Source organism: Micropterus salmoides, unplaced genomic scaffold, assembly GCF_014851395.1.
Source record: "Micropterus salmoides isolate LMB-PRFRI ecotype aquatic unplaced genomic scaffold, ASM1485139v1 Ms_hic_scaffold_23, whole genome shotgun sequence".
NCBI lineage: Eukaryota > Metazoa > Chordata > Actinopteri > Centrarchiformes > Centrarchidae > Micropterus > Micropterus salmoides.
In genome coordinates, this window is record NW_024041484.1 from 17,026,228 (window position 1) to 17,047,923 (window position 21,696).

General features: G+C 38.4%; 1 protein-coding gene and 1 long non-coding RNA gene across 2 annotated transcripts in view; both read right to left on the reverse strand.

Moving 5' to 3' along the window:
- Nucleotides 1-21,696, reverse strand: part of LOC119918398 — a 269,760-nt gene that overhangs the window by 59,175 nt on the left and 188,889 nt on the right. The gene's annotated exons all lie outside the window — the stretch shown is intronic.
- On the reverse strand, nt 2,792-4,175 carry lepb (leptin b). Its single transcript, XM_038739133.1, has 3 exons — nt 4,048-4,175; nt 3,665-3,825; nt 2,792-3,381 (listed from the first exon to the last, which is right to left on the reverse strand). Exons 1-3 carry the CDS (start codon nt 4,122-4,124, stop codon nt 3,062-3,064), a joined length of 558 nt encoding a protein of 185 aa, XP_038595061.1. The 5' UTR covers nt 4,125-4,175; the 3' UTR covers nt 2,792-3,061.

A 21,696-nucleotide genomic window follows, 5' to 3' on the forward strand; every position in this document is an offset into this window, starting at 1 on the left:
GTCAGCAATCTTTTTGTTCGCTTTCTTAAGGAGTGAGCAGTCCTCATGGGGCAGAGTTATCTCGGCTAGCACAGTCACCGGAGCTTTGTTGTTGTCAGTAGCGTTGATCGCGTTTTTACGGTCATCTAGCTTAAAATCCATGTCGGATGGCTAAAATCCTTAACCCACGTAAAAAAAGTTAAAAGTTAAGTTAAAAACTTAAGTTAAATAAAAAGGATATAAAAAATGTAACGAAAAACTGTGGATTAAAACTGGATAAGAGTCCGGTTTAAGACGGAGCTTCTGACAGGTAGCTACAGACGCTAACCAAATGATGTTGTAATATAATGAAAAAACAGTATGTCATAATACTGTGAGAGTTATAACTTTATGGGATTGGAAAAGGGAACACATAAGGTAGCATTTTTCGACAAGGCAGCATAGATCATCAGAACACCGGATCAAACCATAGAGTTCCTGCTATTTTACATTGGGCAAGAGTAGGATTTAAAAGCTGGTTAAAGGTACTTTAAGTTCAGGGCTAGAGAATAGTCGCCTGTTAGAGAGCCCAGTAGATTATTACAGCACTTACTGCAGGGTCAGTGCTAGGTCAAAATATAATTCAAAACACAAATGTTGGATGTAGGACATAGGAATAAAGACCAACTTTTGACACATTTTACTGTATTGAGGACTATCTGGGTACTGAAAGTCTACAAAATTAATAGTAGGCTACAAATAACAACATAGAAAAACAAGAGATAGGGTGTCATTTACAAATGAATAAATGTGGCCATGCCATGACAGCTGTGCAAAAAAGCTGGATAGATGAGAGGGTAGTAAACTCTAATTTTTACACCCAAATGAGCGAGGTGAAGGCAACTGAAGACCTCATTTTAATGAAAAGTAAAAGCCTATAATAAAAAAATATTAATGGAAAGGTTTGTCTTTTATTCAGCTGATCAGCTTAGACATGATAGAAAGCCAGACGTCCCAGCTGATAAGTAAATACTAGAGAAATGTGTGTTCATTCAGGCTTTGGCATGTAGCCCTTGCATGGAATATATTACACAGTACGACTTTACAAACAGTATGCATTTTTTTTTACATATACATGCACAAGTAGTTCTCTTTCCTGTATTCCCCACCAGATCCCCTGTTATCCCATCTCTGTTACAACTCCTTTATAGGGCTTCATAAATGTTCTCACAAATCATGAATGTTCTCCATTAGATTGATTTGTTAATATTTTTCAAACATCCTTTATTTGTATGTATGTAAACCTAGATTCTCATTAGAGGTAGTGCTCGTTGTGAGGAATAAACTTTTTCATTCTGTATTAACTTTTGTAAGATCTTTTTCCCCTTATAGTCATATAACTAATAAAAGTGAACAAAGTAAAATAAGTACAATGCTTACAATAGGAATTGCATTTACTTTGCATTGTTTATTGTCTGGTTTTAACTCATTTTGATCATGTATTCTTCTCACCAATACAATAAAAAAACAGAAAAGTGATCTCTTCACTGTATTCCCCTCTGTATGACTTACATGAGGTGACTATCGTGAATAAGAGGAAATAAATATCGTACGAGGTATGGTGTTAGAGATAGGAAATCAAAAAAGTAATCAATGGAAGGTGTAAAGCCTAATTATTCGCAACCCATTACAATTATGGGTGAACAAATAGGTTTACCAGATACATTAACCTGTTTTAATTTTCTATTTAATTATTTTAAAATTGTATTTAAATGTCTTTTTTTAATATATTTCCCTGTTGAGTTGCTGAAATGTGCTATACAAATAAACTTGCCTTGCTTTACATGTGAGGGATAAAGTTTTTAGAGTAATGTTATATTTTACAGCTGTGTATGTGCCACAAGGCTGCTCTGCTTAATGTTAGTATTAGTGTGTTTTATGTGGGTCAGAGTTCAACCATTATCAGCACATTCTTGTGCTTCTCCCGTATGGCTGAAATTGATATAATGAAAAGCTGTAAACATAATAAGTTGAGTTCACTGTATAAAATAAATAACATTACTTTAAATAATTATGCTTTTCAATGTCTAATGGCTGTGGTCACCATTTAAGTGCAACATATAAAGCAAATACCACAAGACTGATTTCTGAAGTGAGACTGATTTCTAAGTGACTATCTTTCTCGCAGCGAACCATGCCTCATCCTCAGCCACAACATTATTATTATGATGTTACACTACTGTGGAAACCTCATTTTATACACATTAAAATTTGACTATTTTAATTTGATATTAAGAATAGTGTCTTGTTTTTCTGTAACATACGCATTATACTTATAATAGTGGGTTTTTTACAAAAAACAACGTTTATATTTAATTTCATTTAGGCTATATTTTTGTATAAACACTTTAAACATGATTCATTATTTTATTTGAGAAAACTCAAATACTGAAATTAGTTTTAAATATTCTCATCGAATAAAAAAAAAACATTTTCAAATATTGCAAAGGCAACAGATATTGACTAAAGTCTTTATTGCAAAGTATAATAAAACAAATGACATTTAAGCTAAAAATTCTAATCCTACTAACCAGAGTAATGTTTCTGCTCTGTAAAATACTACAATAAACAGTGCACTTCAAATTAAATACCATTAACATTGCCAACATACAAAACATGTTTTAAATCATAAACCCTAATGGAAGAAACATCAGTTGCTATATATATTCATATCTATATTTATTCAATTCAACCAATTTAAATATAATTATATAATAATATAAATAAGTCTAAAGATAATATAAAATAAATCTATAGTACAAATATTTTCAAACTTCTATAAAATCTTGGACAAAATGTTACACAAATGTACATAAAAATCAGCACATCAGAAGCTACTTGCCTTACATGCAATTTTTAGCAACCAGATGATAAGCATTTTTGAGTATTGAGAATTATTTTAAAATGTTTTTCACATGCTTGGTCATCACTATGTGACTATGTGTAATATTATTTTAAAAATACTGTTGACTACACTGTGCAAATAAGCCTTTATATTTGCATTATGACAAGATTTGGCATATGTGTGATTTAAGTGTTTTTCTCAGCAAACCTTGAGTTTGTCCTTGCTGAGAAGAAACTTTTCCAGGTAGCGCTGCACCTTAGTCAGAGTCTGGTAAAGGTGACTGTCGGGGAACGAATTGTTACTGATATGTCCTCCGGGTCTGGCCTGGATGGGACATTCCATTGTAATGGCCAAGGATCGCACTCTTCCCTCCAAGCTGGATACATCAGCCTGGATCTGACTGAGGAGCTCTGTGAATGGGCTCTGCAGTTCATTATCCAAAAGTCCCAGGTCATGGCTGATACTAGTTAGTCCCTCAATGGAAGGAGTGCTCAGTTCTATCTGTGGAGCCACGGCAACTAAGGGAAGGAGAAGAACATGTGAGCTGTATATCAGTGTGTTGATTAATCTTGAATAAACAAAACATCCTTACTTTAATGATGCATATCATTACTCTATTAAATGATTATGATATACATGTTCTGGTAAAATATGGTCTAAAGTTAAACTTGTTCTTGCAAAACAGATGATATAATGATAAAAACATTATAAAACAAGAAGGGAAAGGATACTCTTTCTTAAAACACTGATTAGATTCCACTGTGAAAAACTGGATAACTATGTGTTTTATAGACACTCTACATACCTTTGTCCTTAGTTTCTTAATGTGGACCAGAGTTATCTGAACTATATTCATTATGCTGTGTATGGTATTTCTGATTGAGTCTCCCTTTGTGGGAAGACTTGAACATCCAGGAGCCGCTACAATGGAGACATAAAGAAGAGCCAGAAGGATGTGCATCCTACAAAAGAAAATTAATTATGGTAATATTATTATTTTTAAATCAAGTATATGAATGACAAACAAAATAAAAAATCTGCACAATCACTATCAGTTTTCAGCTTTACTTTTTGCATTAGAGCAAATAAATTAATTTCAAATATGTTAAACTTGAGTATTGTATTATTTCTGTTCTACCATGGGAAATAAAATAAAAATATTTAAAAATATATATTATTCTTACCTGTGTTTTTGGACTTTACTCCTGTAACATTTAATATCACAGAGAGATGATACATGCCTCTTTGCAGCTCCCCCCATTTAAATAGTTTTCTCCGGACTTGCCTGGATCCATTCCACTCCTCTGACTCAAACCTGAGCCAGATCCTTACAGGTCAATTTATCAACATGCTCTGCACAAAATTCACATGAAATGCCATTAAAGACATATCAGTCTGACTCAGTGCCATGGAACTCACACACATCCGATCTGTGTCCTCTGTGCATTTTCTTTACATGTGTCTTTGAAAGCATTGTTCATTTTTTGAGAGATATTTGGAATGAAGAACAGTGAAACAAATTGTCTTTGCTGGAATGTGGTGCCTAAGACATTGTCTGCCTGTTTTTTATTGTGTTATTGCTAATAGGGCCAAAGGCAGCATCAAGAAGTTATACTTATATTTTATTTGATTGTCTCTTCATTTCCAGTCACATTTTTTGTTCAAATGGAGCAAGCTGGAATATTAAAAGGTTGCTTCATGCTTGTGTCACGTGACATGCAATACCTCAATGTTGGAAAAAGGCCCTTACCCTTTGAGTACAGCTGGCTATTTAAGATTCTCTGGCTGACATGCAGTGGCACACCCTCACTGCAAAAACTAAAATCTTAGTAAGATTAATTATCTTAATTGAAGACCAAACATAATTTTTTTTTGTCTGACAAGATATTTCTTCTTACCTGGCGGCTTTTATGTTAGAAAATTTCACTTGTTTGAAGTTTTTTTGGCCTTAAGTAGCAAGTGAAATATTCTTGTTCTGTTGGCAGATAATATTGCTTATTTTAAGTAATATTTCACCCATTTTAATGCTTTTTTCCTTGTTTTTGAGAGCTCAGTTTTTGCAGTGCTTTTTGCCCAAAAAACGCCCTGGAAAGGAGGCTAGGGATGTCGTTGTCCAACATCCAAGCTCCTGCTATTTCCAAGCTGCTTTGGCTATTTCCTGGCCTGACTATTTCAGGTGACAGAGCCCTGCAGCTGAACCAGTCAGGCTTTGGGGATACCTAGAGAGTAGAGACCCCATCAAGGTTATAATAGGTCCTGCTCAAATGAAAATGAGGGAAACATGCACCCTCAGAAAACAAGAGGGATCAGCTTTTAGCTTCAGCATATGAAGGACAGTGGGCTAACAGGCAGCTTAGATGAAAATCCAAGACCTTGGAATAAACGCAGTTCTTCTACTCAAGTTGAGAAAGTCAGTGTCAACCAACTTTTTATTTTCAGTGGCAATAAGAACCAGAGAAAGAAAAGTTTGCATTAATGCAGCTAGGCACAAGGAAGTGGAAAATCATGAATGAAGATTGCAGCGGAAATTGAGGTTAAATTCACCAGTGGAAGCATAACAGCAAATATTTGCCACACAAAAACAGCTTGAACTGAGCAGCCAGTCTTGTTTTCTATTAAGGCCACACTAAGACAACAAAGAAATAATAATGTACTGTAATAATAATAATCTTTATTTGTAGAGCACTTTGCAAAAGCAAGTTACAAAGTGCTTTAACAAGTGTAAAGACAATAATACCCAAAAGACAATAATACAAAAACAATACAAGATAAAAGCAAGAAAAAATTTAAAAGACTAAAATACACGTTTAAGATAAATATAAAATAAGTAAAATAGAATAAAATAAAAGGGATAAAATAAAGTCAAATAAGATCGGGAAAGGCTCTCCTATAAAAGTATGTTTTAAGAAGGGACTTAAAAGAGTTCACTGACTCAGCCGACCTGATTTCCTCGGGCAGGCTGTTCCAGAGCCTCGGGGCCCTGACAGCAAACGCTCTGTCCCCTTTAGTTTTCAGTCGAGACTCTGGAACAGACAACAGACCTCTGCCCGAGGATCTCAAGGTGCGTGGTGTGTATGGGACTAAAAGTTCAGAAATATAACAAGGCGAGAGGCCATGAAGAGCTTTAAAAGTGATCAATAAAATTTTAAAGTCAATTCTAAAACAACTGGGAGCCAGTGTAATGAAGCTAAAATAGGAGTAATGTGGTCATATTTCTTTGTTCTGGTTAAAAGCCTGGCAGCTGAGTTCTGGACAATCTGGAGTCGATCAGTAGATTTTTGGGTTAAACAGGTGAAAAGACTGTTGCAATAATCCAGGCGTGATGAGATGAAGGCGTGTAAAATGGTCTCGGTGTCCTTAAAAGTTAACATAGATCGAATTGAGAAATGTACATGTTTTGCATTCCTCCGAGAAATTCCCAAACACACTTATGTATGGAATTCTCCATTCAGCAAGGAAACCTGTCCTTGTTTTAGTCACAACTTTTGGAGGCTGTATCCTCTTCCTTCACACTAAGGGAATCCTTGCTATGGTCATTTCTGGTTGTTGTGCAGAGGGTGGGCGACACTCCTTGCAGACATTTATGCTATGCAGGTTGAATCTCCTGTGCATCAGTTTGTTAAGAATTACACTAAATGAGGTGGAATCATTGCTTTCGTTTACTGCTGGATTTTAGAGATCCAACATAGAATCCAACGTAGAAAATATTATTTTGGTGAGTTTTCTGATTTTGCTTCTAAGAAATCTCACACCTTTACATTCATCTAGATTGTAGGTTTTTATGCAATTATTTTATTTATTGTCTAAAACTATGATCATACTGTGCAAAATAAACATCAATCCTCCACATACAGGTCAGTGAATTAATTATATGTTTCACTGCTTGTCACTGAGCCATGATCTAGTCCAACAAACTGATTCTTCTCTGTCTTGTCCTATACTGTTGTGTGTAACGTCTCCCTTTTAAAATCAGCGGTTCCATAGTTGTTGATCCAGTGGCATGAGATTCCCAGAACTTTAATTAATGTCAATAGTTTTGTTGAAAGCAATGATCATATATATAACTTGCCAAAATAAACTATTTAGCCTACTGCACTCAAACACATTGCTCTTTTTCTGTTGGAGGAATAACGTGACTCAGATGGAAAAAACTTTGCTTCTGACGTAGATTATATAGAGAGTCAAACAATTGAACTAGGGAGGAGCAATTTCTTGGAATGCCTGCTTTGGTCAATTCCAGTAAGCTGATATGGCACCGGGCCAACTAATCTCAACATAAACTTCCCAACCCTGTCTGGTGAATTTTTTTAGTTGTGCACCAGGGTACAAATACTGTAGGCGATGACTTGTCTGTACGGGAAATAGCTGTGTTTTAATACCTATGACAAAGGTCTGAGAAGGATTGTACTGTAGACTTAAAGCCCCCAAAGTATCATACATCACAAAAAGATTAGAGACTACAGAGACTAAAGACAAAAGTTCAGTCATAGACTGTCAGAGTTGTGAATTTCGGGGAAATATTATGTACTAAATACCTGAAAAACTAATGACATTCCCATTAGCCTCATCTGTCGGGGAGAGACAATTGACACACTTTTAAGATATGTCCTTTTAAAAAAATAACGTTACAGACAGAAATAATTTGTTGTTGTGATCAATATTCTATCAATACAAGCTGCTATCTTGTCAAAATGTGTAACGACTTCAGTATAATTTGATTTTAAACAAAAGGTGCGCATTGTTTCATTCGTCCCCACCGGATGTGGCAGATGAAAAACAGGGGTGGGATGGAAAAAAACACAATGACATACATTTAAACTGTTTATGTTATTCTTGTTTTTATTTAAAATGCTTGACAGTGTCCTTAATATGTAATTGCAAACATATTATTTCCTTTTTCTTAATCAAAAAACAAACAGTTAATGGGCATTTTCATTAGATCTCAGCTGCCAGTATCCTGATGGTCTGGCCTGCAGCCTAGTGGACCACGCCCCCCTCATTAGTATCTAAATAGTGTAGAATGGCTACCTGTCTGACTCCTGACAAGCTTCCATACTGTAAAACTTTGACTAACTAACTAACCAATCTATCATGTCATCATGACCCTGGCATATGAAACAACAAACACAACTTGTCATTCAGTGAAAGAGTGACGTATCCATTTTTTGTGGTTCTGGTAAGTACTGCGTACTGTATGTGCTGAGGTAGTTTTGGATATCAGACTTGTATGGGCTCTGAGAAAATTGCTGTGTTTCATTCGTCCTGCGATTGAATTGTCCCTGCTCTCCCCCACTTTGTGTTTAGTGCTAGTTAGCAAATGTTAGCATGCAAACAGGCAGAACTAAGATAGCGAACGTTGACTGTGAGAAGTTAGCATGTTGCTCCATTAGGCACAGCGGTGCCTGGACAGCCTCAGTCTTTCTAGTTGTTCAAATGTAATAAGAAGCCAACTCTTTGCCTATGTTAGCATAAACTTTCTCATTTTATATTTAAAACAGGGGTTCTCAAATTTAATAAATAGAATTTGAATCTTTGAAGTTGATGTGTAGCTTTAAAGCCACATAGTCATAATCCATCACAATTTTCTCTTTTTAATGTGAATGCATTCCTGTTCTGTCATCTGCTGACTTTTTCACTGTTTACTCTATTTGGATCCTGTACAATTGTATTACATTTCACTCCTTAAAGTGAAATGAAATGAAGTGAAAAGTGAAAAACAGCTACAGTGTTCAGAGAGCTGATGTCTACACCGCTTATGCTGAGGTTTCACAAGTGGTTGCTTGCTCCTGGAAGTAATTTAAGTCATCTACCAGAACTACTAAATGTGCTTGATTCCTTTTTTTTGCATCATCACCAGTGACCTGAATAAAAACACAGTATTGTTGCCAGTCCTACCAGCAGCCCAAATGACTGGAACAAGATAAATTTTCTGTTGATTCCATTCAAGTCCCTTCAAATCTCTTTTATGAGTTGGCTTTTGGCAATTCAATTTATCTCATCATTGAGTTGGAAAAAAAAACTTGGCTTTGCCTGGCAAAAAGTCTGAGAACCAAAACACCAACCAGATCTTTGAAAGGTTGAAAGCCAAGAATAGCATGTTTTGTGCATAACTTTTGGGTAAATTGTCAGGGGGGAGGAGACTACCCGTATGAATTTCATGATTTAATTTAATAAACCTGCTGTAACCTCTTTCTGTTTCCAGCTGGGACATTACTGGAACACTTTTTAAATTGGTTATTTTTGGAACCGTCTTTTGTTTGTCTTTGTGATGGGAGCTGCAGTGTGTTCTTGGGTGCAGTTCTCAAAATGTCCTCTGGAGAGCTGCACTCACCCAGAGATTTACTTATGGATCAGTTAGCCAGCCTGTGTTGAGTATGTCTTAGCACTGTATGACATTCTACTTGCCATTCATTTCCTTTTAAGCCTTTAAAGAATCTCCTATGAAATGCAACATCTCAGAAACCATGCATTTAAGGCCGTACGTTTTTGAATTACAAAGTCAGCAAGTATTTTCCTGTGGTGTACGCTAAAAGTTCTCCACCCTCTGTTCTCTATTCTCTTCTGTTCATCTTATTGCAACTGGCTATTTCTGTTCTTTCAGCTGTTTGATTTGATTATTAATTTCCTCTTTATAAATAATATTCTCAAACTCATCTGGTCTGTTGGATGATGTGCTTCTCAATAGCGAAGCACAATCCAAATTTAAATCCATGCACTTAACTTTTAGGCTGCATTGTTGCAAATGTGCCACTAAAAGTCATTTAAAAGAAAAACATACTGTATATTTCACCACTGTGAAGCAATAAAAATGCCCCCAAAGTACTTCTTCTTTCCGAACAGTGTATTCAGTATCAAACAACATGGAACCACATGTTGAAAATAGATATTGCACAGTGATATGAGACAAAACTCCCTTCCCACTGTCTTTTGCCCATGGCTACAAATTTAATTTACTTCATTATAAGTGGGGGAGGAGCTAATGTGCATCCACCAACCCATGTCCCTATCTGATGACATGTATGAGGCACTGTCCTATTTCCTAGGGCGATATGACACACAGATTGTGGGCCACGGCTGTGATCTAACTAGGAATCTCGAGCTCCAGTCAGAAGGTCAGTCAGAGATTTGATAGGTCAATTAAGGGATGCAGAGGCCTGGTCTACTGGAAAACATGCCACTTGTATTAGTCTGTGATAGTAAAGCCACACAGGCAGGAAGAGCTGGTGATTTAGCCCGGGATTAGCTGGGGCTGATGTTGGACTGTGACATCAGTTTTAGACAATAACCAGCGTATTGTTTTGTTTTTTTGATTTGCTTCAGTAGTACTTGCAGTGTATTTTTAATATTTAAGGAGCTGGGCTTTTGTTAACAGTCACTGATAAATTCTTGTTAGCAGTTAGCAATCAATGTGTTCATTCTTTCACTGATAAAGTATAACTGCAATGTTAGCATTAGTGTAATTTAGAATTTAGCAATATGTAGTATTTGTACTTTCAAAAAAAATACACACTTAGCACATGTATACACACTCAGTGTATTAAAACAACTGCAATCCATCCCAAAGGAAAGATTAGATTGGTTACAATATATTGAAGACACAACAAAACAGTACAATATTTTATCTTAATTTTATTTCGTCTTTATTCAACAAGGCACAGCACTTACAAGGAAATGTCCGGCTCACAATAATGAACATGTAAATGGCAGCAGCTGCTTTGAGACAACGACGAGTAGTGGATTTAAATCAAGCAAAACTGAACATGGATGAGCACAGAAGCACAAACAGTCAAGTGAACAGGTAATGATATAGAATCATAAGGTGAGAGAAGTCTAAAAGGATGCTGAGGTGGAAAGAGATGATCACTCCTGTTATAAAGAATGATGCTACACATATGCATAATCTCACTTAACATGCTCTTAATTGTGTTTGCCCGCTATGCTGCAAGGAACGTCACATGTACACTTGTGTACTGTATGTACAGACCACAAGTGTACATATAAACATGCATATAAACACTCCTGAGCGATGAGGTCAGATGGTTAGTTTAAGTGAAATGTCCTTGTCAGCACACAAAAAACTGCTTCAGGTTTTGACGTGCAAAACCCACATGTGAAGGCTCATGGGTATCAAGTTTACGTAACACATCACATCAAAGGCCTGAAGCTACGTTTTTTTTCTTCAGCTCATTTGTTCACTGTGTACATCCTATTTATGTTGTTTCTAGAGGTGATTCATGAAACAGATGCTCCTATTACATATGTGACAAAATGCATTTTTAAGTGTATCTTCTATAAATATACACTAAACTGTATATTGTAGCATTAAATCTAAAATGTTTGTGCATAGATTGATGAACTCAGAGCAATGACTCCTCGGGCATATTGGAGGTGTGAAAAGCACCAGGCAGTTACAAATCCATGCAAAAATTTTGCATCCTGTTTTTTTCACAGTTAACACACTTTGAGAAACAATTCAAAGTTCAGAGATGATGCAAATCATTGAAAATGTACACACATATTTATGAAGCCTATTACTGTCTGTGAGTTTTATAACAATTTCCAGGTGAGAAAAGAAAATAAGACGACATAAAAGATCTACAGCAAAATGTGGTGTTTTGGCCAAAAACATTACAACACAATGGCAGTACAATTTGTCAGGTACAAAATCTCATTGACATTTTGACTTTCTTTCTAAAGTCTGGATTGTCAGATATTAACTAGCTCATCTGTGTTTCTTTATCTGCACCTGCTCCTCTGTTATTATAGTTATTAACATGGACTACTATATAGCCTAATCTGAAAAATCATTAATTGCTTTTACCCGAATTGCTTTGTGAAAAGAGTGTTTTTGTATATTTACTAAAGATGACATAGCTTTTTCTGCAGTCTAATGACACTCCCTTTGCTGTGCACAGTGGATAATGTATCTGTACTGGCATGTTTAAAGTTCTTTCCTGTTTAAAGTTCTTTCCTGAGATGTTAATTTTGTTATTAGGAGCTTTAGGAAGTTTTGCTTTACACTCTTCGATTTGAGGTCAGGGCAACTAAATTCTAGTCTATTTCTTACTGTAGTAAGACTCTTTGCTATTGGATTTTTCTCAGGTTGCCTGATCCGATTAAGACATCTACACTGCTACATCCTGAACTATGCCATTCTTGTGTTTCATAACTGATCAAAAGCCGCACCTAACTGTGGCCAAGCCTTTGACAATCTCTAATTGTGAATGATCTTAATGCACCTCCGAGTACTGTGTGCATGCCACGAATGACTACTGGCCTCACTCTGAAGCCCCCACAGAGATGAGATACTCACTGCTCCATCTGGGAAAAAGAAAGGTGACGTCAGGTTCAGATGCAAGAATCCAGTGCAGATACTTTTTGGGGTAAGGGCTTCCTGGCTACTGCCTTTGGAACAGCAAGCCCAGACCGCAAAAAGACCCACAATGGACAAAAATTTACCCTTATCATCTCGTGGCGATCTTCTCAGAATCTATGGAAAGAATAAGAGCCATCAGCCCATCTGATACATGAAAGGGATTTCTAAAGCAGGTGTTCAATATGGATGGAAACTCCTGGACACAACTCACTTGGTATAGTGTAATTTCATTACACTCACCACCACACGATCCTAGAAAAAATGCAGGTAAACCATGGAAAATGAAACCGTGTATAACAACAAAAAAAGAATAGAAAACACAAGTTGTATGCATGGCTCCTGTACCCTCTGATGCTGATGTAATATGAACTTAAGTTATGTTAAAAATCCCTGAAAAAGACACAATACAACATCACTAAGAACAGCTACAAATTAGTGCATGTGAGAAACAAGTGGGAATTGTAAATTTGAGACTTACAAACTAAGAAATGAACTTCAGTACTCTATAAATCAAGTCAAGTCCGGATAAGCAAAAGACAATGTTGGTCCTGATGTCAGGATCCACAACCTTTCATAAACAGTTGAACCATATTGCTCCTAAGCTTTAACACCTTTTGTCAGAATTTCTTACTCACTTAAATTCCCTTCTGTCCAGAAAAGCTTAAACTATTTCTCCTGTTAAACACCCCACAAAGCCTCAAAAGGCTCATCCACAAAACATTTTATCTTTTTTCTTACTTAAGCAAAACCCAAAGCAGAATTCATGAAGTATTGTTTTACAGGTATGACTGAATATTATTAACTTGTAAATTTGATGCTCATGCCACTGACTGCAAACAGACTGAATGAAAGATGGAGAAGGACAGAGATGTGACAAAGTGTCAATAGTTCTACATCAGAAAAACACAACTGAAATTAAGACATGCTAGAAACAATAATGTAACTAATAAAGACCGTTATACAAGAATTGCATCATCGTTGTTTATTAGCCATCACAGAATTGCACACTGATTAAGCTCATGTATCGTCTCCATCAGATGGTAAACTGGATGCTATCACAATATTGATTTTGACTGTTGGTCTTGACGGGAACTTCCTGTGTCTAAACACATCCAGCACACTCATGGTGTGATCTGTGGCAGTGTCACAACATGGTGTACAACTAAATTGCTTATGACATTCCTGTATGTAAACATCCGTTGATCCTCCTTCTACTACTTCAACCTTGTCATACATGTATAGAATGTTGTCTCCATCTGCAACCAGAAAACTGAAGTAACTAGAGGACCGAAACATGTTTGTCACGTTGCGAAGCAGGACAAGGCCTTGAGAATCACCTCTAATGAAGCGCAGAGAACCCCCCCCCCCCCCCCCCCCCCAAAAAAAAAGAAAAGCTGCCATTTTTGAGATGATGAAAGCAGCAGGTTCAATATGTTGGGGGATGTTTCCTGTGAAATTTAAGTGTTATGTTTTCTCCCACTCTTACTTCAAAAAAGAACTTCCAGGATCCAGACATTCACCAGGACATTGTCCTTCTTGACCCTGGTCTTCGCTACACATCAGTGAGCTGGTGCAGTCCAGTCCTCAAAGGAGTCAGGAGTTCTCTTTTCCTTGGGTGGTAAACTACACAATGTATACATAATGCCTGCCACCACCACCACATTTAGGATCTTCAACTTTCAGAAACTCTGCACTTGCCATGGCAGGAGTGATTACACTCTAGTGTCTCATGGTATGAACTATCCCAAGTTGTCTTTAGATTCAGAGCAATTAGTTCTGCAAACATTAATTTCCTTTTTATTCTGGTTTCTGAGAAGAAAAGTCAGTGCTGATATGGCTACCACTAACAGGATATGTGAACTGAATATTGAAATAAAGCTTAAAAATTGCCTTTTCCTGATATCAAAGACTACATTCCAGTTATGTGAAACAGGTTCCTCAACTTATCTGACTGTTGTGGTGGAGCGCAAATAAACAGCTCTACCTGCCTGAAACACACTACTAATGATTTTATTTCATCTACCTCTAGTTCTGATAAAATATTGTGCTTAAAACCAAAACCAAAAATCACAATAGAAATTCAAAATTGATACTGGACACTGGACTTTATCTTGAAACAACTAGAAGTGTAAGAACTGTTCATACAATTCCAGCTGTTAATTTTAATCACCTTTAGACAAATAAACTTTATCAACTATAACTCTTTCAGAAAACCACAGCAGCAGCAATAAATCCCTGACATTCAGCAGAAATATTTCAAAACTCAACTTCATCAGCTTCTATAGTAAAAGCTCTAAAAGGTTGCAAACATGACAGAAAACACGACAGATTCAATGAGCTAATCTCTCGACTTGATCCGAATCTGTCGAGAAATCAACTACAAATGTGTGATTACCTTTGTTGCACTCAACATGCCCTGCCAGAAAACCAGGAAGTATAAAACATCCAATTACCACAACAACTGCCCACTGTCAGGAGCCAGCCACCATATATGCCAGTGCACCATACTGTATGAAGAAAAAACACGAGCTGCATCTTTCAGACTGTGTGACGCCAGCCATTCCATGCCACCCCCTTATCACAACAATATAACTGCCTGCAAAGCCACCTCCTTGAAGTGTACTCATGTTTTACATGAACGTTTCATCCTCATCAGCCAAGGATACACCTTGGCATGATCATCTCAGTAAAACATGTTAAATGCTTAACAAATTTTCAATACTGTTTTCAATACAAACAATACTTTTATGACAATGCAGCTTTTTTGAGGGTGTGTCCTGTCTCTTTGGTGTGTTTTTCTTAAGGTTTACATAACTTGTTTTTAACTTCTTCTTTACAATTGATGACCGATGTCTCTCAATTGGAGTAGTATGTAGCTGCAGTACCGGAATATTGGCTCAATTATTGTAACAATCAAGAAAACTTAATGAATCCACCATGTTTGTACGATCTATAGCAATAAAACATTTTACAAAGGAGATTATTCTAGGGACTACTAATGTGGATCACATCATAGAGGAGGTATTGCCAGCTTGAATTGTACACCTTCATAGTTTTCAGAAACATATAGATGTAATTTATAGAGTGTAAGCAATTAATTTGGTTCCTAAAATGCTGAAGGCTTTTGCAGTGATGCCTTTAGAGAGGAGGGAGTGTCAGAATGGGGGCATGTTTCCAGAGTTACATTACACATGCAATCTTGAAATGTTGCAACCTGCAGCAATCATCATTAATCCAATTTCTTGACTGTTGAGTTTGCTGCTGTAGTTTTGAGGTCTTCTTCACGCACCATGTTGCAAAACATAAATCTAGAAATTAGCATCTGAATCTGGGATCCAGTTGAACTCTATAATGAAATCTAGAAAACAGGGGGAAATCCTGCATCAAACACATGCTAAACTAAGGGTGGAAATCCCTTCAATGCTTTAAAAGGTTTTTTGTGGTGTGCAGTGACCACATCTGGCTGATGGGGCCTATGCCTATATGGGCGGACAGGGACCCGCAGACTGGACCATCTGCACACGTGGGCATCTGCTACACTTACCTCACCACATGCGTCATATGTGGGGGGGGGGGGGGGGGTCACTTCCCTATTGCTCTTTCTCTAAATGTTTCCTACATTGTCCCATATTCGGTTTACTTTGTTATAGTTCATGCACTGATAAAAGAATGTGTGTTTTGATTATTTATTTACTTCATGACACATGTCGTGTGTATGTGATGACTTGAACGGGCTCCAATTATCTAATTTTTGCAGTGTCGATTCTACAGGCCCATAACCAGTATGCGCTCTCCATCTTATAGAAGTTGCTGAGGTTGATGGATTTGGGGAGAGGTGCTCTCCATGGACCTGAAATACACTATGAGCTGTCCGCGGTGCTGAAACCAGCTCTCGCTGCGTGGTGAACGCCCTGCACTGGAGCCCAGTTTGTGGAAAGAGGAGGGAAAAGTGGAGTTGGTTAAAAATGGTTAGACAGAATCCAAAACCAAAAATTAAACCAAAACAAAGCTGACACAACCACATAACCTCTCTTTTTGGGGGCGTCACGATGGGATGTGCAGTCTGAGGAAGAATTGATCGTGCATGAATTGGCACTTGTTGCCATAACGCATTGAAAGCCTGCCGGTTGGGCAATATGTGTGCGTACATGTCCGCGCGTGCACCCGTAGAACAGTCTAATTGCTATTCCACGATAAAACAAGTAACGATACTTCTTCCGGACTCCAAGCGCACGACTGCCCCCCCCCTCCTTCACACACACACACACACACACACACACACACACACACACACACAGAAATATATACACACCGCCGGGCTATGAAAAGTAACATCTCGGCAAATGATGATCAACCAGCTCAATTTCTATAGACAGCCCGGTCTTAATGACACTCAAACTATCCTAAAATGATGCAAGATGTTCAGTGATTGGTATTACAATTAGACGACATTGCTTGCAAGTATTGCCCTGATCCTCTCACGGTGTTTCTAATATTTCAAAGGTTACGTCTAGTCATCAACATTGTGATTATCGTACTAACATGTATTTCCCCTCTGTGCACACTCTGTTTCTGAGCGGCGAATATATATTGATGGATGCAGATTTGTATTGCATCGGTCTAACGGGGCTGTAGACTGAACACGTCGACCACTGCGGTTAATGATAAAGAATTGCAATCAACTCAGTGGAAGTCAACACGAAGACACTTTAAGTTAAATATGTAATTTCCTATGTTCACATCAACACGTCTGTCCGGAGGAGAAACCACTGGCCACTCATGCTTCGCCGTCAAACTCGGGGATGAATTTCTCAATGGCTCTCTATGTGGCAACACTGTCTATAAGCACGAAAACAGAACGGCAGGTTGTTGTTTTACTCAACTTCAATAATAAGCAAAAAGGAAATAATGAAAATAGAATGGGCTCACCCAGTCATCAACGATCCGTGGAAGCGTGCATCATCCCCCCCCCCCCCCCCACCCCCCCCCCCCCTTTTCCCTCCAATAATCCCTGGGAATTTGAACGGCACCCATTGATATGCAGCAGTAGCCCCCCCCCCCCCACCCCTGCCCCCCCACCCCTCACCCTCCCTCCATCCTCTCTCTTCCCAGACGTCAGTCGCATTGCCGCCCATTCATTTCGGTCTGTATTTATTTTATTTCTGTGCATTTTCTTAATCTTAATCCATTCTGTCCTCCTCACTCCTCTCTGGAAAATGCTGCAAAACCTCTAATGGAAGCCACTCAATTCCTCCAGTCTGCTTCTTGCTGGTGACCTGCATTGACGTCATTGCGTCATTAGGTTTCCCCTGGAAACACGGGAGAGCCAAAAATAGAAACACATTAATTCAAACCCCAGGCTGGGGGGAGGGTGTTGGGGTGTGGGGTAGTTTGGGGCTGTTTTTGGTGACTGTTTCTTTCTATCAACCCATAATCTTCTGACCTGTAGTGTTTTTTGGAGCATGTGGTATTCAGTAGTGAGTCTACAGGAACCTATGAAACTTTGTAGTTCTTATAATATAACTAGGAACGTACAGTGTCTGAGTCAACTAGGCCTTTTTGTAGTTTTTGTTGATCACAACTTGTGATTGTCTTTTAGATGATGGTGTCAATGGCGCCTATTTGTGATCTTAAAACAACATTCTCCTAGTTTATGTTTTAATGGTAGCATGTTGCTGACATATGTCAACTGCTCTAGTAGTCTTAATAGAGAGGCTATCACAAAATATTTTTTCCAGGCTTGCACCACAGTTGAAACCTTTTGGTGAATTCAGGGCCGGATTAGGGGTGGCCAGGAGCAAAGATGTGCTTGAGGGCCACATTAACCCATTGTTTCTCCCAGTTTGTGTGCAATGTTCAATACTACCAGGACCCTAGGTTACCTGTGTGGGGATTTGATCCAACAAAAATTAATTTTAGGAATATGCAAGACAAGACAAAACTGAAGTCTTAAAATTGGAATTTGACCATGGGAGACATCTCAGGATAGGAACCTACCTAACCTACCTTGTCTTATGTCGGTTGCTTAAATAGTACATATCCAAAACATATTTTCAATAAAATTATCAGAAACCAGTTGACATAAAGTAAGAATTTTCTGTAGTGAGCTATAGTGAGCTGTCCATACAGTGGCAACTACTGGGAAACAGTGAAGTCAAACTTAGTAAATGACCAAAAAATAGTACAAGTAAATATGTGTTTTTTAGTAATCAATAAAACCAACCACCACGCCATTCTCTCAAGAAGAACCAATAAAATTACTGACTGTATCTTCATCAGATAATTACCCACACTCATTCCCAAAATATGTAATATTGTGAGTTGAAAATAGAAAAACTGGAAAACAGGGGGATAATAGAAAAACTCCTAGAGAGAGAGATCATTAGTTTTTTAAATGAGTTATCATGCAAAACCACTGGCTGTCCACTTAAACATTTTGTTGCATGTCACATTCATCCCAGATTGGACCTGGTTAGCCCAATATGGAATGCAAGCATTTTGGCTATAGCATAGTCATGTCTGAGTATATGAGTATACTCACCTTTTTTGAATAAAACAGTGGTCTGAACTCAATTATCAGGCAAATATCCCCAGATTAGAAGATTATGCCTTCAGAAAAACATGTATTTTTTATCTTTTATTTTCCTTTAAACAATGTACACCACTCTTATAAGCTGATGTAAAATTGTGCTATAAATATATCCCAGGAGCAAGAAGGTCGTGGGTTCAAACCCCGGGTTGCCCCGGCCCTTCTGTGTGGAGTTTGCATGTTCTCCCCGTGTCTGCGTGGGTTCTCTCCGGGTGCTCCGGCTTCCTCCCACCGTCCAAAAACATGCAGGCTAGGTTGACTGGTTACCCTAAATTGTCCTTATGTGTGAGTGCGTGCGTGAGTGGTTGTTCGTCTATATGTGGCCCTGCGATGGACCGGCGACCAGTCCAGGGTGTACCCCGCCTTGCGCCCGATGTTAGCTGGGATTGGCTCCAGCCCCCCGCGACCCTGTACGCAGGATAAGCGGTTGACAATGGATGGATGGATGGATATATCCCAGGTCAGTTTGGAAGTGAGTAAACTACATCTGACCTCAAATTGATAAACAATATCAAGCAAACTACAACAGAAATACAGTGCCTTGCGAAAGTATTCGGCCCCCTTGAACTTTTCGACCTTTTGCCACATTTCAGGCTTCAAACATAAAGATATAAAACTGTAATTTTTTGTGAAGAACCAACAACAAGTGGGACACAATTATGAAGTGGAATGAAATTTATTGGATATTTCAAACCTTTTTAACAAATAAAAAACTGAAAAAATGGGTGTGCAAAATTATTCAGCCCCTTTACTTTCAGTGCAGCAAACTCTCTCCAGAAGTTCAGTGAGGATCTCTGAATGATCCAATGTTGACCTAAATGACTAATGATGATAAATAGAATCCACCTGTGTGAAATCAAGTCTCCGTAAAATGCACCTGCTCTGTGATAGTCTCTGAGGTCTGTTTAAAGCGCATAGAGCATCATGAAGAACAAGGAACACACCAGGCAGGTCCGAGATACTGTTGTGGAGAAGTTTAAAGCCAGATTTGGATACAAAAAGATGTCCCAAGCTTTAAACATCCCAAGGAGCACTGTGCAAGCGATAATATTGAAAAGGAAGGAGCATCAGACCACTGCAAATCTACGAAGACCCGGCCGTCCCTCTAAACTTTCAGCTCATACAAGGAGAAGACTGATCAGAGATGCAGCCAAGAGGCCCATGATCACTCTGGATGAACTGCAGAGATCTACAGCTGAGGTGGGAGACTCTGTCCATAGGACAACAATCAGTCGTATACTGCACAAATCTGGCCTTTATGGAATAGTGGCAAGAAGAAAGCCATTTCTTAAAGATATCCATAAAAAGTCTCGTTTAAAGTTTGCCACAAGCCACCTGGGAGACACACCAAACATGTGGAAGAAGGTGCTCTGGTCAGATGAAACCAAAATCAATGCAAAACGTTATGTTTGGCGTAAAAGCAACACAGCTCATCACCCTAAACACACCATACCCACTGTCAAACATGGTGGCAGCATCATGGTTTGGGCCTGCTTTTCTTCAGCAGGGACAGGGAAGATGGTTAAAATTGATGGGAAGATGGATGGAGCCAAATACAGGACCATTCTGGAAGAAAACCTGATGGAGTCTGCAAAAGACCTGAGACTGGGACGGAGATTGATCCAAAACATAAAGCAAAATCTACACTGGAATGGTTCACAAATAAACATATCCAGGTGTTAGAATGGCCAAGTCAAAGTCCAGACCTGAATCCAATCGAGAATCTTTGGAAAGAACTGAAAACTGCTGTTCACAAACGCTCTCCATCCAACCTCACTGAGCTCGAGCTGTTTTGCAAGGAGGAATGGGCAAAAATTTCAGTCTCTCGATGTGCAAAACTGATAGAGACGTACCCCAAGCGACTTACAGCTGTAATCGCAGCAAAAGGTGGCGCTACAAAGTATTAACTTAAGGGGGCTGAATAATTTTGCACGCCCAATTTTTCTGTTTTTTATTTGTTAAAGTTTGAAATATCCAATAAATTTCGTTCCACTTCATGATTGTGTCCCACTTGTTGTTGGTTCTTCACAAAAAATTACAGTTTTATATCTTTATGTCTGAAGCCTGCAATGTGGCAAAAGGTTGAAAAGTTCAAGGGGGCCGAATACTTTCGCAAGGCACTGTAACAGCATGAATTCATGTTTTGTCTTGAAAGCAGCCTCACATAATTAACGGTTTGAGACTACCTTGTGCAATATATTGACTAACTTTATCTTAAGGAGATTTAAAGGGGCTCCAAAAATAGGGCGAATTAAATGTAATAGGTCTATTAAGTTAATTCATTGTTCTTTCATTCATGTAGTTCTCTTCATAAACCATTCACATATCCAGGGCAGCCACCTTTCCAGTGACGCAAAGTCCCCCTCCCATTTAATCGCTTTAGCTTCATCTGTCTGCTCTCATGTTCGAGATCAAGTGACATACGGCGTTGCGTGTACCCCCACCCCTTTTCAAATGCGCCCCCAACGTGCACCACGTGTTCACGTGCACACCCTATAGCCTTGTGACACCCGGCTGGAGGTACGCGCACTGGCACACGAGTGGTAATGCTGCATTCACGCTGTGGTCTCAAAGAAAAGAGAACAAACGACAAGGCAAAACTCTAGCATCATCAGCATCGCGAGATAATAGTGGACTGCAATGGCAATCCTACGGTTGTTGTCAAGGTGATTTCCCTAAACAAGTAATTCTACCACCCACAAAAATTAGTCTGTGTGGCTGTTCACCTTTCCTATTTTGATTATTATTGTTTAGATTATTACTCAAGGCTTCTATGGTAGCCCAAATGTACAGTACAACATATATTGCCAAACTAAGCGTAGCCTGCAAAGTCAAAAAGTTAAGGTTAGTCACACTTTTCAGCTTAAT

Coding starts and splice junctions, on each gene's coding strand:
- lepb (XM_038739133.1), bottom strand. CDS start 4,124: ATGGGGGGAGCTGCAAAGAGGCATGTATCATCTCTCTGTGATATTAAA. Junction 3,826..4,047: donor AGTAAAGTCCAAAAACACAG/GTAAGAATAATA, acceptor TTTCTTTTGTAG/GATGCACATCCTTCTGGCTC. Junction 3,382..3,664: donor GAAACTAAGGACAAAGGTAT/GTAGAGTGTCTA, acceptor TCCTTCCCTTAG/TTGCCGTGGCTCCACAGATA.